The 18,505-nt window shown below is 41.4% G+C and overlaps 1 protein-coding gene across 1 annotated transcript in view; it reads right to left on the bottom strand.

The window, feature by feature from the left end:
* tenm2a (teneurin transmembrane protein 2a) overlaps positions 1–18,505 on the bottom strand; it is a 110,643-nt gene that overhangs the window by 9,311 nt on the left and 82,827 nt on the right. Inside the window, exons 11-22 of the mRNA XM_061286237.1 lie at positions 18,159–18,344; positions 9,540–9,686; positions 9,106–9,316; positions 6,446–6,565; positions 4,991–5,252; positions 4,451–4,718; positions 3,179–3,322; positions 2,330–2,579; positions 2,186–2,206; positions 1,835–2,064; positions 426–580; positions 30–131 (exon numbers count right to left, since the gene is read on the bottom strand). Coding sequence (XP_061142221.1) covers positions 30–131; positions 426–580; positions 1,835–2,064; positions 2,186–2,206; positions 2,330–2,579; positions 3,179–3,322; positions 4,451–4,718; positions 4,991–5,252; positions 6,446–6,565; positions 9,106–9,316; positions 9,540–9,686; positions 18,159–18,344 — 2,096 coding nt within the window. The remainder of the gene's footprint in view (positions 1–29; positions 132–425; positions 581–1,834; positions 2,065–2,185; positions 2,207–2,329; positions 2,580–3,178; positions 3,323–4,450; positions 4,719–4,990; positions 5,253–6,445; positions 6,566–9,105; positions 9,317–9,539; positions 9,687–18,158; positions 18,345–18,505) is intronic.

Genomic DNA, 18,505 nt, shown 5'->3' with positions numbered 1-18,505 from the left:
CTTGGTTTTGGAGAGATTCTTGTACAAACCTGATGGTTCTCGGTAATGCGCAGAATGACATTGTTCTCCAGGACATAGAGAGAGTTGTCCATAGGGTTCACTGCTAAGTCTGTGGGCCACTCCAGACGTACCTAGCATGCAGATACACAAATTTAATGTCAGATAATCTACAGTACAAAATACGATTTGAAAATATGCCAGGTTGTGCCATTATTTTTTAAGTAAGTGGAGTCCTCACTCTCCTATCACTCAGTCATTTATCCGTGGACTCTTTAAAGGTCCCTAAATCAGAATGTCCCTTACCGGTTGGCTGGCTGGCTGCGGTCCACACAATTGTCATAGCTCAGCACTCACAAAGCAGTTAGATCATCATCCATCATGCCGTCACCTCTCGCATCTTCCCCACTTCTGAGTGATTCTCTTACCTGGCTCACGTCCATGCTGGTGTCACAGCTCAGTGGTCGCACGGCAGTCAAATCGTTGGCTCCCAGTAAAGTGGAGATGATACCGTTTTGGTCCACCTTCCGGATCATAGTGGCGTCCACAAAGTACATGAGCCCATTTTTATCTACAGCAATACCTGCAAACGCCAGGGGAGGGCTGTGAATGAGGACTCATAACTCATAATTTATGACAGAGGGAGACATCTTAAGTCAATTAAAGCTCAGTCTTTCTACCTGCAGAAAACGGATAGCAGCTCGGACTGCTGATTTGCACAATTTCTCATTGGATAAGGACCAAAGTGATTCAGTGATGGAGTGGCTGCTGAACTTTTTGATAAGTGTTAGTTTTGGGATGAGTCATCAACTGAGGAAGTGAGCTGATGCTGTTCCCAAAGGAAAATTCGAAATTGCAAGTAGCTTTTTTTTTAAGGCACCGACTGTTTTCCCACCACCCGCTTTTCACCCCGATTCGCGGCCTTGACTTCTTTCTCCATTTGCTCCATTTTTTCCCCCTAAGTGGTGCTGTGTCAGCCTTACTAGTCCAACAGGCGAGCATGGTCCAAAATATCTTCTGTAAGAACAGATGGGGGCACAGCAAAGGGCACACAGCAAATGAGAAACACAGCCAGGGAAAGATAGAGCAAATATTGTAAGCAGAGAGAGTATGACAGGTAAGAGTGACGCATTCTCTCTTCTTAGCTCTCCAATCAGCTATAAAACGTATAGGCACACCTGTGAACCCATTACGGTATATGCTACATGGCAGCATTAGTGTCACTGTAGGGAACTGTGACGATGTGACACAGTTTGGTGTCACTGTTCAAAGATCCAATAATCCACTGAAATGATTCCATTACAGTATTAAGTTTTTCATTAACCTGATTTATGTCCTGCTTTTGTCGTCACCCTGCTAAGTTAAGGACAAATTGTATGTCGAAGAAAAATACAAAAAAAACAAGAGCATCGAGAGTTACTGCAATACAATTCATCATATTATTTTGACTTCATCACAGTTATAGGTATGATCATGTTGAATGGAGAACTTCATTCTATGAAAAATACCAATCCTTATGAAAACAAAAGTAACATCAAAATGAAATGGAAAAGCAACTTCCTTAGCAGAGGTAATGGAAAATTGCAGTACAGCAATCTTCATGCATTGTGCACCCAAATGATCGACACAATGGTTTGCATGAATAAACGCCTTTGCTAAAGTGAAAATAATGAAAACCATTACCCGCAGTTCTCCTCATTCATCATCTGATTACATACAAATCTGAAGAATGAGATCAATCAGAATAAATGAATGTAATGGCGGCTCTGTAATCATGACTAAATATACCGTTTGCCAGCTCCACATGGGCTCATTGCACTTCTGCTGAGCCGCTCACCTTTTGGGCTCATAAGTGTAGCTTCAGTGGCTTTGCCGCCATCGCCGCAGCGTTCATCAAAGGGCAGACACTGCTCTCCCGTCCCAGCCACAACCTCAGCATTGTCAGACAGCAGGCGGCCGCCTGTTAATGAGCGAACTCGGTAAATTCTTCGGGAGTTGGTGTCTGAGATGAACAATGCCCCAGATAACGGATCAACTGCCAGGAAGTACTTATTGGTTGGGTTATTACTGTGGGGATGGAAAAAAACAGTCATCATGTTAGGCTTTAATAGCTTTCATTTTGTATTATAAATCACAGCTTCAAGTATTTTCTCTACTATTGCAGAGATGTTGGAGAAAACCACCCTACCTGTGTCTAAAATCTTTGTTCCTGCAAAGAAGAAACACAAAATAAAGCAATTATTATTCAAAAAGGTCTGAACGCATTTAAATGATAATCCCTTAACATTTTGTTCTTGTCACACTAACATTGACTTTAATGTGCTGTTTTTACCTTAATTCTAGGATGCCAGTAGTGTTCATTGATGGAAAAACCCTGCGTACAAAGTTGAGGTCCCCCACGTAGAGACTGCCATCGATGCCCATCGCCAAGGCAACCGGTGCGAGCAGCTTGTTGCCATCCGCAAGCCCGTTACAACTGGGGCAGGAGATGCTACGTCTGCGACCGTTGCCCATAACGCTGCTGATAACAGGAGGCTGCTCCGTCACAAAGATGTTTTCTCCACTTCCCTTATGGACAATGCCTGCACATGCGGAAAATAAAGATCATAAGTGGTGGCTTAATACATCAGTGAGTGCTACTCAAATATTTGCAAGATTCCAAATATAATAAATTGTTCAATGATTTTTTTTGTCTATATTGATTGTTCCACGCTATTTATGAGCAAATTGGGAGATCTCCACTACACACACCGCAGAATCTTGTCTACCTGCGCCTTGATCAAATCCACTAAAATCCCTGCGGCCACCACTGCAGAGCTGCGTTTTGCGAGTCTAAAATCTAGTCTGCTTTTTGTGACCAATTTTCCACATGTGGCCATCTGTCAGTACGCCCCACAAGGCGTGACGCAGTCGCAAAGTCAGTAAACTCGACTTTTCCCGGCACAATGAAGACGCATCATTAATTGAAATGAAATGACTTTGATGTCGTATAGCATGAGTGGCTATGAAACCAAGCAGAAAGAAATTGTAACTGTCGAGGAAAAACTATCATCTGCAATTCACAGATTTCAAGCAGTGTTAAGGTGAGACTGACACATATTTGGAGTAACTCTAAAGGTCTCATAAAAAGTCAACTGAATCTGAAGATAAAGTCTCCACTAAGTATGCTTGCAATACTTACTGCTTCGTGTGTTGAGTATATGGTGCTTGTCCAGTGACCAGCCACCGAGATTAGTGGAATCCAGTTCATAACCTTGCAACATGGCAGTCCTTTTCTCCCATAAGATGAGACTTGCACATGACTCGTACTCGTAGCCCACAGACACTGCGTATTTGAAAGTTAAGGAAACAGAAGAAATAGGTGAGACAAAGAAAAGTGCTGGATCAATACGAAAAAGAAATACAGCAAAACATCACCCCACCAAAGCTAGTTAGCACCTGTACCTAACTCTGCAATAACACCTTGCTAACACTCTCAAATGCTGCTAAATCAATCGGAAATTGTGTTAATTGGATTGATTGCCTGGAGGACCTTTAAAATTACAGGCCATATTGACTGTGTTAAAAAAAAAAAAAAGTCTGCTCAGATTCACAATCGAGGATAGGACAGGATAAAATAGTAGTAGGTTGGGCTGAGTTGAGATGCTGTATTTATTTAAGACAGACGCCACTGCATATGAGGAAATACAGTATTGGATGGAAAAATGTGGTCACACGCTAACTCCCATTTGAATCTCGGATACAGGGTTGTTTCCAATACCTCTAATCCGTTCACAGCTAACAGCAGGGGTGCAGTAAATGGGAGCAAAGTGACCCAGGACCCATGATTGACAGGGGCTCAAGAAAATATACCTTTTAATTTGTGATTTTAAAGTGCTGGGGCCTAAAATGATACCAGGGGTGGCTCCCTTTTCCAACAATATCATACCTATGCTCATATCTGATCACAGGAGAATCGACTCAACCACAAAGATGCTTGATAGGAGTTGACGTTCCTGGAAAATTATGCATCAAGAAGTAAAAGGGTTTCCCCAAATGAAGCGCTTTAATGATTATAGTCAACGGTGGTGGTGTCTGTGCTTTCTTGGGCTGACAAGTGATTGTGACAGCAGAATGTAATATCAGCGAGGACTTCCCGTGCTGCTAACTCACTCTGATGGCTAATAACCTTTTTCCAAAGTTCCGGCTGACTGGTTGAACCAAATGCATTCTCAATGAAAAATAGACATTGGAGAAAAGCCCACTTAACTGTGGCTATACTGCAACATGGATTGAGGCTGAGTTTCTGGTGTATAATCTCTCTTTCAGGTTCCCTAATTAGAACTCTCTCACCCTGTCATACCCCTATGTCATTACTGGCAAAGTTTCTAATCTTCTGAGTATGTGCAAGGTTTGGAAGAAAAAAAGCCCTGGCCCCTTTGCAACTAAAATTTCCTTCGTCCCCTATACTCACCCACAGCCTGGGAAAGCCCGTAGACCGTCTGTCCGTACGCATCAGTCTTATCCCAGATGTAAGTGTAGGCCAAATTAGGCGAGGCATGGAACCACTTCTGAAAGAGGTGGCCCTCCACCGCCACCATAAGGTGAACTTTGAGGAGACCCATGGACACCACGGCAGGGGTCATGGTCACCTTGAGGAGGGAGCGGTAGCCCTGTGTCCTCGAACTTAGGTAGCACAGCTTTAGACTTGTGCCAGGCAGCTCGATCTGCTCATGCAGCACCTGGAAGACACAGAGAGGAGATGACAAGAGAAAGGGATTAGGGGAGGGATTAGCGAGAGGGGGGAATATTGAAGGTCACGGTTCCACTGACGGCTGAGGGACAGAAGCAGGGAAAATATAAGGAAATAGAGAAGGAGGAAACGAGGGAAAGAGGGAATCTTTTGAAGCGAAAGTAGAAAGAGAGCCATAAGGCAGGCATAAAGAGGAGCGGGAAAGGAGCGGGGGAACCCGAAGGAGGATTAGCCGGCTGCCAGGGGTCAGTGGTACTGCACCTGTGTCTCCGGTATGATGGGTTTCTCCCCTGGCTTGGAGCTGAAGAAGGAGGAGAGAGGGGAGGCAATCACAAGAGGATCAGGCCTGATGAAGCCACTCAGGTCACAGCCAGGGATTGTGTTCTCTTCTGTTTTAAGCACCACAGTGTCCATAGCATAAAACTGGCTCCAGGGCAGCCACACGGTGCGCTCCTGGCTCAGGAAGGGGGCACGTTCGAATCGCAGGGTCAGTGATGCACCACCATTAGCTATCAGGTCAAACCTGGAGAGGTTTGCAAGGAGAGGACGGCAATGAGGTACAGATGGGGAGCGCTGCAGAGGATGAAATGTTACATGGACTAAAACATGACAGTGCTTCTCCTTCTTATACAATAAGTACACTGCTGCTTTAGGAATAATTCAACAAACAAACTCTGGAATAAAAGTGAAATAAATCCGTCTGAAGGCAAGACTCAAGAATGTCACGTATTTCTCTTTCAAATTTTCTCAGCTGTTCTTCTTGCTGCGACTTCATTGTAAAGATGGAGCTAGAAAGCGGATCTTATTGTAAGGATAAACCGCAGGAGGTTTGTTTCTGGAAAGGCTGTGAACAGGTGATTCCTAACAACTGCAAGAGAATAGCATTATTTTATGACACATTTATACCGAAGCCCATGAAACTGCCCCTGAAAGCCAATGTCACTTGTTATGATAACACACGTTTGATGTTCGGATGTTTCAACATCACGTTCATCAAACTGAAGAATGCTGCAAAGAAAGCACTGCGGAAGGGGAGAAGAATGCTTAATTGACCTAAGAAAAGAAAATCTGAATTTGTTTAATTTATAAGTGGAGGTCACTCTGAAGAACAAATAAATTTGAATTAGATTCAGCCACAGCCTTATTCAAATCCAATTCAACTTGTAGGAACCCACGTGACCCTGAAACCACGTCATTTCTGCAAAAGGAAAGGAAAAGAAATCCCGTGGGTAAATTAACAAATTAAATACAAATGTCAACAAATGCAAATTCAAGAAGTAACATCTAGTTAAACGATTTTTGAAGAACGTTTGAATAAGCACAGCTCAGGATGAAATGTTTCATGGGAACAATTGTAGCAATGTTGAGTGGCTTCAGTTCCAATTTTAAACCTCTTCAAATACGAATTTTGTCAATGGTGTCAATAATAGGAAACTTACATTTGGCCTGAAATTGAGCCACCAGGTAGTAATTCATGTATGAATTTTTACAAGAAATTCTAATGCTGTCCTTCGCTCTACTTACATATTTCTTGCCATGTTGAATCAATAAGCATTTTCCCATGAGATTGCATTCTGTATATGCGTTTTGCAATCATAGTCTGTCAATCTGGTGAATTAGAATCTAACCCAATGTAATGCAATTTAATCTCATCCAATTGTATCAAATTTAATGAGGTAGTTTCTAGTGTTCAACAAGGATGTCTAGTGTACATACATTCCATCCTGTCGCGTCAGCGTGTATCCATAGTGGGGGTAGTTGACAAAAGACACGTTCACCCCCACCAGAGGCGTTCCATCTGTCGTCAACACCTGACCCCGGATAAGAGATGCCAAACTGGAAAAAGACAAAAGAGAGAGAAGGGTGGGTAATGGATGAGCCAAACCATTTATCATTTCATTTGATTAATTGCCCCAGCTTTCACTTATTTAATTTGCCCTTTTATCTATGTCACTGGTTTTCGACCACTTATTAATTAGCCACTATCAACAATCTAGATTACTTCCCGTCAATCTCATAAACACACTGTGATGACAATGATGATGAATATGCATCGATAGAACACACTTCTTTTTTTTTTTTAATCACTTTTACATCAAGGACTGTCGTGTAAATGTGTATTTTCTCTTTCTACATGTATATATTTATACATTTTTGTATACATATATATAAATACTAGGGGTGTAACGATACATCGATACACATCGATTAATCGATATAATGCTCTACGATTTATAGGCATTGATGCTAAACGTAAACATCGATTTATATCGCCGTGTTTGACCTCGGACATTAGACGCGACTTTATTTTGAAATCCAGTTCATTGTTGCTTGCTTCCTCTTTCCGGGAGCAGTGCGCCCGGCGTTGTTGTGTTGTGAGCAGAGCACGCACGTGAAAGGGGAGTCGACAACTAGTACGCGGCTCCTGGGCTGGTGCTATGGCTAGTGTCTAAAAAGACGAGGAAATTTGCTCCCCTTTAGGCTTCAAGTCATTTGTTTGGAAGCACTTTGGATTCCAAAGAAAAGATGGCTCAACCGACAAGACACGTGCAGTTTGTAAATCCTGCCATGCGGTGATCAAATATTCAGGGAGCACAAATCTTGCCGCACATTTAAAGAAAAAACACGACATCAAAGTTCAGTGTTGAAATAAGCACTTTGTATACTGCAATACTCTTGTAATTTCCTAAATAAAGAGTTTGCAGTACCTTGTTGATTTTGCGTATGAATTGTTATAAATCAGGATATTGTTCTATATTTTTTTATTTAAAAAGAAAAATATCGATCGTAGAGCACTATATCGCGATATATCGTGAATGAATCGCAGCAGGCTTTAAGATATCGGCAAATATCGTATCGTAGTTCTTTGTATCGATATTATATCGTATCGTGACAAATCCCGCGATTTACACCCCTAATAAATACACATCTAATTTCTGAAAATTGCAGAAGCTACTACTGCTTTCGTCTCTTGGAAAATATGAATTTATGAGCATACACCTAGAAGTTCGACTCATCGTGAAACCACACTATATCATTGTAAATCCCCCAAAGGCTGGTGGTATTCTCAACATATACTCATGGGCGTGTGGAGGTACTGGTGTTGTTACTTCCAGTCAACCTTTCCCTGTAGCCCCAATTGAGAGCTACATCTGTACTCCCAGTGGACATACTTCTCGACGGCGTATTCACCAAGGTAATTTGTTCCTTGCCATTATTTTTTATGTAATATTCATGAAGAAAATCATATGGAGCTAGAAAATGCAAGAGTTGGAAAGCCCAGAATGACGTTTCTACGCTCTTGTCATTTGTTTACCCTGACAGCTCTTAGTAATGCAATCAAATAATCAACACAATCCCAACCAAAGTGGCACAGTTTGTTTATTTGCATCTTAAACAGTGCAGCCTTGATTGCATTAGAGGTAACTACGGTCAAATATGCTACAAAAATATATTGAAAGCCTATGTAAAAAAAAATTCTATCGCAATGATATGTCCTACCCCAATTCAACATCACATGTTCAAACCCAGAAACAAACGCGCTGTGACATTTGAAATGCGAACCCAAGGGCACATTGATGGCAATTTCAGTCGACAGTAGGGGGCGGTGCATGATGAAATGTCATCCCCCTTGGATTGATCATAACAGGTGGATTCATATGATTAATTTTTATTCCACAAATCAGATTTTTTGTACCGAGTTCCCCTGTAAAAGATTACCTGCGTTGCATTTAAATACTTAGTTCTGAGTATGAAGAAAGTAAAACCCATGGTATAAATTATTTCTATCACTTTTCGGAAATGATTACCTTCCGAAGAAATGCTGTATTTGGTAGTTTGGTAAGAAGGTGCTGTGAGTGAGACTAAAATGTCCTTGTCAGAGTGATTGCTCATGCATTGAATGTTGACATCTAGAAACAGCTACAAGTTGAACCACAGCCATTTTGGCACTGGCATCTGAAAAGAATCCCAAGGTAAGAGACCCAGATGGAGAGATTACACATCTTAACTGGCTCGGAAATTCCTTAAGGTCTCTCAGGAGAATGTGCCATTACTGAACTGTTTTATCTTATCTGGTCTGCTGCCACTGTGACCAGAATCCAGATAATAGTGGATGGGTATGTGACACTGATGTACTATAGCAACAGGTGCAGGTTTTGTTTGTAGATTTTGGTTTTAATGCTTCAACGTATTTTCTTTGAACGAACTATATCACTAGGCAGTCAGTTCTGCATGAAAGGAAAAGCTCCCCAGTCAGTGACATAACAACCACAAAGGACAACTGGAACAGCTAGCAACATATGGAGATACATTTAGAGAAAGGAAGGTTCAATGGAAGTGAAACGCCAGATCAGTATTTGACGGTTCTTTCTCACCTGGAGTTGAACGGGTTTTCTCCAGGAATGACATGGGTGCCATCTCGTGACACGAGCATCTTAACACGGTCGTAGAAGGAGTGGACACGGGTCTGGGCCAAAGGGATCTGTTGAATGACTTGCAGAGGGTCTCTGGAACCCCGGCACAGTGGACTGTTTTGACAGGGACTCTGGATACAGCAATCTGGGTCCATGCAGTCGGTTAGTCCATCTGACAGAGAGGCGTAACAATTAATCTGTTGCAATGAATCAAAACTAATTCTATACAAGCTTGTCAGTATTTTAACAAATACATGTGATCATTGTTAATAATGGCTTCATGTTTATCTTAATTTATGAAATTATTTTTTTAACTCTACGTAAAAAAAAAATATTTTGTGGAAAATGGAAATCAATATCCCTGCATGTTTTTTTAGCTGCTCGCCCTTGATCACCTCCTTCGTTGTCCTTGTTGTCGGCGCAAGAGGTCTCCATGGCAACACTGCACCCAGGGCCCCTCCAACCGGTTTGACATTCACAATGCCAACTCTGCTGTCCCATGGTGCATTGCCCATTCCCATTACATAGGTTAGGACAGCCATCTGGGTAGGATAAGGAGCAAGATAAGAGACGTCCAGGCAGGTGGGATGATGACAGAGAGGCAGGATGAGGTTTTACAGGAAGTCGTATGCAATTGGACATGTGCTCTGTCGCGTTACATGGTGGATAGGATGGTAAAAGAAGGTGCGGTGCGTGAGTGTGTATTGGATTTGGCCCAGACGAATTGGCTAAGATGAAATTCCGAATTTCAAAGCTTGACATGGAAAACCTGAAGAAGGGGGCCTGAGTAGGGGTTACTTAAAAGTTACTTCTTCAAAATTAACTATTGTTAATTGGTAAAGGGGAATTTGTTGGTTGAACCAGTAAACCTCCATTCCCGTTCCAAATTTCACCAGAAAATGGTGCCAAAGTCAGAATGACCTAACATAGTAAATTAATAGTTTAAAAAGTCATCGATTAGATGAAGACTTGTTCTGAGGCACAGCAACACACAATTTTGGATTATGTTATATTATTTTTTTAGCTATAATATACTTTGAAACTGCTTGAATATTTTAATTTGCTAACTAGGGAAGTTAGCTCATAGTTAGGTATTGAGAATGAGACATGTTAATCACAGTTAGAGTAAGCTGCAATATACTTTATTTTATTCTGCTTTGCAATATTGTATAGTTAGTGGCAACTTGAGCAGCATCATAGCACTGATGTTTCATTTACACATAAATGTATTAAGAGTTGAGTAAGGACAAAGGGCTGACAGTGATACCATGGATGGAAGACTGCAATCCCACGCTTGAGCTTGACCTAAAGGTCACCAGCTTGTTAAAATACCTTTTGAAGATGCTTGAGTGTTTTAACCTGCTAACTAAGAGAATCCACGATCATAGTTATGATTATGTGTTAAATTGACGATTGTGAAAGTATGTATTATTATTGTCACGATGTTTAATCAGTATCAATCGTGTATGTATGTAATATTGTTGTTCCATTTACACATGAATGTATCAATGTGAGCGAAGACAAGGAGGTGGAAAGGGTTAATGGTGATACTAAGTGGTGGAAGACTGAGGTCCCACAAATGAGCGTGACCTCGGTCACGTTTATCTAGTTGAAGCCAAAACAAAATGCTGTTTGACGGAACACAAGTCAGAGAAAAAACATTTGCAAATGTCATATTGATGGACAGTTGACAAGATTTGGGTGTGGGAAACAGGATGAAGCATCCCTGAGAAAATTGTTACTTCCGTGAGAACATGGTCACCTCATCTGGTTGAATCCGGTTGAGACCGGCCGAGATACAGGTGCAGTCTATTCTGGAAACATTTGGGTCATCTGAGGCCAATGTATGACATCATGGAAAAAAAACTGGTACGTGACCAAGCAGGCATAGTACCCACGAACTGGACTGGTATAAAAGGTTCGTTCAGACAAAGAGCATCGCTTTCTCTCGCCCGGTGGGCTTCCCCCGTCAGGGGTATGGCCCCTGCGGCTACTGCCGTGGGTCGAGAACGCCGATTAGATAAAGATAGATTTAATTCTTTCTGAGATTAACCCTAGGTCTGTTAAAATGAATTTATACTACCGTAAATTCCGGACTATAAACCGCGATTTTTTTCCAAAATTTTGAACCCTGCGGCTTATAGTCAGGTGCGGCTTATATAAGGATTTGTTTTCGTGATTTTTGTGATGACTTGATCACTTTTATACACTGCGGTAACTTGAAGAAAAAAACAACAACAAAAATACTATTTTGAAACACTACTATGGCTGCTGCTTATTCTGGCTGTGTTGCTTGTGACTATTATGAGCTTTAGTAGGAATGCACGCTAGGTGACCTGCGTCAAAGGGCTCTAAACCCTTCGTCACAGGCAATGTTTAGAAAGACATGTTAAAGTATGTTATTAAAACTTTAAAAAGGCTTTCTTTGTAAAAAAATGCGTGTGCACGTGCGGCTTATAGTCCGGTGCGGCTTATATAAGAAAAAAAACTAAAATATCCCCCAATTTTAGCTGGTGCGGTTTATAGTCCGGTGCGGCTTATAGTCCGGAATTTACGGTATCTTCAAATTGGATTTAGTCAAATGTTAAGATCAAAGATAGGCTAGGAGATGCAGAGCTCGGTGCAGGAGAGATGAGCCATTATTGGGGTGTCATCATCTCCATTCTTTAGGCCAGCCTGTTCTTTTAAACAGAATTCGGATTTTGGAACAAGGAGAACTGATCACTCGACTTTTCCACCAAACACCATTTTAGACCTCTAGCCTCTTACCCTTTTTTACTATATTTTTGAGTTTTCAATCGAGAGAACTTCGAGACGGAATAATTTCTGCTCTATTGAGAATGGTGAGTGGAAATTATTGTTAGTATTTCCAACAATTGAAACCTGTAATTCTCTTTCTTGCTTATTCATTACATTTCTAGTTTATAATCATTTAATTTCAATTAATGAGTATTTTGATCTTTTATGCTTTAAATCTCTTTTGTTTCTCTATCATAGTCATACTTTAAACCGTTCAGTTCTTTTTTAAAAGAAGACAGATTTAATCCTTGACATCAGGGAATGTCAGAATCTGGTTCGAAACCGTTAATTAAAGGTCAGCTAGTGTGAGTGTACGCTAGTGAAAATAAACGAGTTCCCGCGGTCTTAACGAAAACAGCTAAACTATTCCGAGCGGATAACAAAAGCAACAATCTTAAGAGGAAAGGAGAGCTGCTGAAACGGCCACGATCGAGGAGATCCTGGGTCTCAACAAAGTAGTTACTCAACCCTCGGGTTTCTTTGATTTCAGCGGGACTGGCGTCCGGAAATGACAGAATTAATCTAACAATAGATTAGGTACCTGAACAGCGGTTAGACTCGGAACGAATATTCTTTCCGTACCGGCTTAAATAAATTCTCGTCTCCCCTACAGACTGCGTTACTGCAGAGGGGCTAAAGTACAAAATCTTACCCTTTAAACGGAGAGCTGGTCACTTACATCAGATAAGGGCACGATTGACAGCTCACGTGGTTTGATTGACAGATGAGATTCATCAAAAAGTACATGGTAGAATGGAGTAAGTATCTATTGCTCAATAACCCAATTCATCACCTCATTTTGAATATAAACAATATTTTACTATTTGTAACTGTTGTGTATCCTTCTATCAATCTGTTCGTTCCTCTCTCACTTCAGAATCAGTGCATGTAATGGGATTTTGATGGCCTGGGAGTATCACTTTCAGATGGGACAATACAAGTGTATTCAATTAAATGTGAGCATTTGCATGCATGTGTACGCATAAATGGGCGCATTCTGCATAACAGGAATCTTGACTGCTCTAACCTAAGACCCTAGCCAAGAGTGCTTTTCCACTAGCATTGCAAAGCTATCATCAATTTAACATGATTGAGTGAAAATCAGACATTCAAAGCAATAAGGACTTTGCATAATTCAATACGGGTTGTCAAAGGATGAATAATGGAAACAAAGTGACGACAACATGGGGCAACATGTCAAAAAGCGCTACTATATACATTGTGTCCTAAGGGTAAACTGTATAAGAACACCACCATGAAAATAAATTGTGTAGTATTACAACGGAACTCCAGAGATTACCATTATCATAGACTCAAATGATCGTTACCAGTATTGTCATGCTATTTAACAATGTAAAAAGATAATGGGAGCATGGCAACATGTTTTATTTTGAAAACCAAAATTATAAAATCAGCAGCCCCTGTAGATTGATTGAACAATAGACTTTACAAAGAGCAACAACCTGTAGTTTTTCAAACTCAAAGGGCTCTCTATTTGCAGACAGACAGGAGCGGTCAAGCATATAAACTGGCACATCTTGATTTTTTGTGACAGCGCAAGTCTTGTTTAGCGTTCTGGCAGACGGAGGTATTTCATTCACAAATATGTGTGTTTCGAACCCTCAAAATCATCGGGTGGGTTCGGGGTGAGGGTTGCTCTGAAATGGGCATGAACGATCCAGGTGGAGGTCTGTGCCCAAGTTACTTGGCCAACTATCTATACATCATTTGCCTGTGGAGGTCTGCTTGCAGTTCCTCATGAACATACTTTGCATATTTGGGTCTCCAGCAAATCAGGTTCTACTTTCCGACATGTCAAAGAATGATCCTCTCGCGTGTCAATTTTAAAGGGAACGAGCAGAGCTTCTTCCACTGGTTGTGCTCATGACCAAAACAGTGCAAAACACCCGTTTCTCACTGGGCCAAGCTGCATGCGTCTGTGAAAATACCAAAAGTGGCCTTGTCCGCCCATGCGCAGATTTACGCCAAATTTGCACTGGGCACAAATACAAAGCCCAAGCACTTTATCCAGGCGTTAGTCCTTCCTGCTTGAGGCTCCAGACCAAGCTGTTTGGTGTTGGAGGGATACCAGATACTTGCAATTTTAGCACATCCAATCCTTGGTCCTTGTTAATGATATTTATAAATACATATTAAGATTTTTTAAAAAAGAACAAAGGAAAAAAACAAAAGTCAATTTCACTTGCATGTGAAACAGTATTGCTTTTCAGTGAATCTCCAAAACAGCCATCCAACTTACCAAAAATGTAAATTACATCTTTCCAGCTCTGACTCAAAATGTATGTCACATTCTACCTTTCAGGAAGAGTGAAATACATCATGACGATCAATGACAATGTTTTCTCCAGCAGCAAAAAGAGTGATTTCCGCAATCCATAAGGAAACAAGTCTTCCCCAAGAGAGGATGGCAGGGTTGACCGATAAAAGATGCACACTTTCGCACTCAGTTCCAAACACACACACACGCACACACACACACACACACACACACACGCACACACACACACACACACAGTCACACTAGATACAAGCTTGAATAGTGTGACGGCACAGAGTGAGAAGGGCAGACTGACTGAATGAGAGATTATGAAAATGAAATGCTTTTCATGGAGTCCTTCTCTGTAGATTAATTAACACATTTTCAGTCAAGTCGCAGTACAGGGTTTTGCCCTCTAACAAATCGCTACGTCAATAAAGCCATGCATTATGAATATAAATAGTCCAATCTAATAGTGGCAGCAGCTACATTAACAAGCGTTTTTCCTCGATTGGCATTCTATCATATGTCCAAACCACCAGCAGATGAGAAAAAAAGTCAACAAAGGACTTTGAGAAAGACAATGAGCCATCTTGTTTGAACAAGAAATAATTTTGTGAATGGACAGGGCGGGGAATGGTTAACGACCTTTGTTTTCTAAATCTATGATTATTATTACTAGTTTCTGCATCAGCGGACCATTCATGATTATCAGGCTGAACTACTTTGTGGCTCAGCATTGAACTGAAAGAACAAAGGCAGTTAGCAGTGATTGCCTAATAAATGCAGTTGCCATTTAAAGTAGTGATACTTATGAAACAACTAGACAGGACAATCCATAGCGGGCATTGATCGGCTTGCCTGGGCAGGCCAACATGGGGATGCTCTTTCTTTAATGCCAGGCCTCAGTCAATACCCACTCATACTAACTAGAATAAAGTGGGATTTTCAGAAACTATTAACGACTCCCTCCCCACTAATGGAGCAGTTCTCCGAAATCCCCTGATAAGAAGAGCAAAATGCCTCTCCTTATGGGTCGGCACACCCGCGCTTGTGTGGTTGGCTGTGTGTCAGGGTGTATGAACAAAGATCATTTTTAAGAAGGAATGAGGGAGACGATGAAACAGACCGATAGATAGAAAGAATGAGAACAAAGTGCACAAAAGAAAGTTAAACTTCACTGTGATAAAAAAATAAATAAAAGAAAATCAGCATTGACTTTTTTCGGCCGCCCCTATTCTAAAGGTCACACACTAAAGGTCATACATATACTGTCGGAACTGCTGCATAAAGGTAGATCCGATAACACTGCACTTTAACAGGGACATTCTAAGCAAGCTGTAACATATATTCCTTTAGCTCATGTAGTTGAACTGTCTCCATTTTGCTTCATTTGTTTTACTAATTACTTCTGCTCTATCTTTAACCCTGGCCTTTAACTTTTTTTTTTTCTTTTCCTGCACTGGATTTTCATATAAGCTTTTGCATTAAGTGCAGGAGATGAGAGGACGCTCTGATCGGTGATCTGGGGACTCGTACTGCCACACAGTCTGCACTGAACCTGGCATCAGTTCAGATGACAAGCTCTACCTGTAAGGCAGGGGTTGAAGTATTTCAAAGAGTCATTTCATCTCAGGCAGGGAAAAAAAATGCTGAAGCCAAAAAAACATATTGATATCAAACGTGATCATAACAAAGCATCTTTTTAAGAAACTGCATGTAAAAAGAGCAACAAAAAACTGTCGCATTAAGAAATCAGTGAGCTGCTACCAAGGACATGCAATTTTTTCTGTTTGTAACAAAAACATTCTAAAATAAGTTGCTTGGTTGAGGCTTGCTATCAAATTAAATAGTCATTGTCTTTTTGAGTCAATTGTGTTGAAGCTGAAAGTGGGGAATGCTGATGGAGAATGAATGCGCCTTTCCCGATTTGCGAGTCCAGTTTACTGCTGTGGAGCATAAGGTGTGTAACCAATTTCAATTAAAAAGTAATATCAATATATTTATATTTGCAAAATAATAGCTAATTAAAATGTTTAGTGTGATCTCTACTCCTGTTGTCACCGCGGTAAGATGTCACCTTCATCTTCACGATTGTATTGTCATCTGTTACTTGAGGTTAAACGACCGATGTTTGTGTTTAAAATAGTTTATGTAGGGCGTGTCAAGTAACAAATCTTGCTGCCAGTTGTAGCACATAGGCAGCTGCGACGCATATTTTGAGCTGCGTGAAGGTTAATAAATCAGTAACATTTTGTTTTTAATATTAGAAGACCAGCATAATTGTCAAGTTGAGACTAGCATTTGAAAAACAAACAGGCTAAGAATCATTAGAGAGCCACATGCAATAAACAACACAATATTAGTGATCCTACAACATTTGTTAAAGCTGTAAATTGAACCAGGTGAATTTATTGAAGAGGTCTAGAATTCAAGCAGAAATTGGATATGTGCATACTGAGAAAATCCATTTCTGAACTGCTCTGACCACGAAAGGTGCCTCAAATATCCAAATACAGAGGCACACAAACAATCAAAAGCTCTGCAATTTTTGCATCAGCTGCCTATGAATTTTTCCAATTACTTCAAATGTTCTTTCCGCCTTTCATCGTTTTCTCCTTTTGTGAAGCAGCACAGCTTCACGTAATACATGACTCGAATACCAAAGCTATTTATTAGTAGATTCTTGTGTATTTGTGTTACACGGGAACACTCTCACATGCATGCACATCCACACTTTGACAGCACAGCGCCTCAACACTGCTGAGACCACACTCGGCTCTACGGCAGCCCACATCAGGGCTCAATGACACCAGACTCCTGCAGTAGTGCACTGCGACAACAGGGAGTGCACTACGTGTAGGCAGTTATCATTGAGGATGGCACCCTAATCTACGTACGTACAGATAGCGCCACAGAGTCTACGGAGCCAAGCCAGGCCAAGAACCCACAAATGGAGCAGCTAGCTTCTACCACCACAGGCTAATGAGCAAAACACCAGAGTCAAGATACGGTACCTGCTTTGTCAACCATGCTCCCATGGTCTGCAGTGGGAGAAAACGTGCAAAAGGTAAGAGATGGGGAGAATTGAAAAGGAAATGAATAAATCGATGCAAGAAACACCATGCAGAGCTGGAATGAACAACGGGCAAGCTAAAATAAGCTGTGAGTGTCTGCTGCTGGTGAAGTTTGCACTGCGCCAAGCCGAGGCCTGACAATTCTTTCATCTCAGGCTGATGCCGCAGTCAAAGCTGCCCTACTTTCTGATGGGGAAAATGAGGAGATCATAAACTGCTATTCCCCTGTGCTTGCCTATGTGTCGGAGTGAGATGTGTGTGAGTGCATGTAAGTGTTGGGCTTATGTGTGTGTGTGTATTAGGTAGCAATCACAGCGCTGGCGGTGACAGCAAAATGAGACATTGCCACTAAAAGCACTGTGGGTGAATCCAAACAATCTGGCACTCATCCATCTGGAGTGACAGTGATGTCAATATGTGACATTAATTGATTGACATTGGGTGAAACACAAATACGCCAACCATTCACATTTTTTGACATCACTGGAGTGAAAAGTTTCACCTTTTATTTAATTATTATTATTATTATATATATTTAATTATATATTATATTTATTTAATTTAAGGCTAAGAAAAATGCTAAATCTTGCTTTGGATTTTGTGAACCACCCTCTTTTAGTTCTGGTTGATTCTCGATCTCCCTCAAACTCTTATAGCCTCATTCATTGACACAGTTGGAAGGGGTTGACAGTTTAATTTGACTGGGTGCTGCATACACACACACACACGCACGCACGCACACGCACACGCACACGCACACGCACACACACGCACACACGCACACACGCACACACACACACACACACACACACACACACACACACACACACACACACACGCACACAGTAAATTGCTCTCACCGATAGTGCAGTGCTCTCCATTCCAGCCCTGGTGACACTGACATTTGCCATCCTTGCAGGTTCCATGTTTGATGCAAAGCGGGTTGCACACACGCTGGTCACAGCCTGCGCCTGTCCAGCCATCCTCGCAGCGACAAGCTCCACCCATACACACGCCATGTGTTCCGCAGTCTACGGAACACACCTCTGCAGGACCAAAGTGAGATCAAATACGTATGCACACAGAAAATTGAAAACTACTTAACAGTGACGACTCCAACATGGAGTGGACATCTCCACTGATCCAGTACAGGAGCTGTATAAAACATTCTGCTTTAATCATGATATTCATGTTCAGTTTTGAAGAC

Source organism: Syngnathus typhle, linkage group LG1 (genome assembly GCF_033458585.1).
Source record: "Syngnathus typhle isolate RoL2023-S1 ecotype Sweden linkage group LG1, RoL_Styp_1.0, whole genome shotgun sequence".
NCBI classification, from domain to species: Eukaryota; Metazoa; Chordata; class Actinopteri; order Syngnathiformes; family Syngnathidae; genus Syngnathus; species Syngnathus typhle.
The sequence above is the reverse complement of the archived record's forward strand: the minus strand, read 5'-3'. Positions and strand labels throughout refer to the sequence as shown.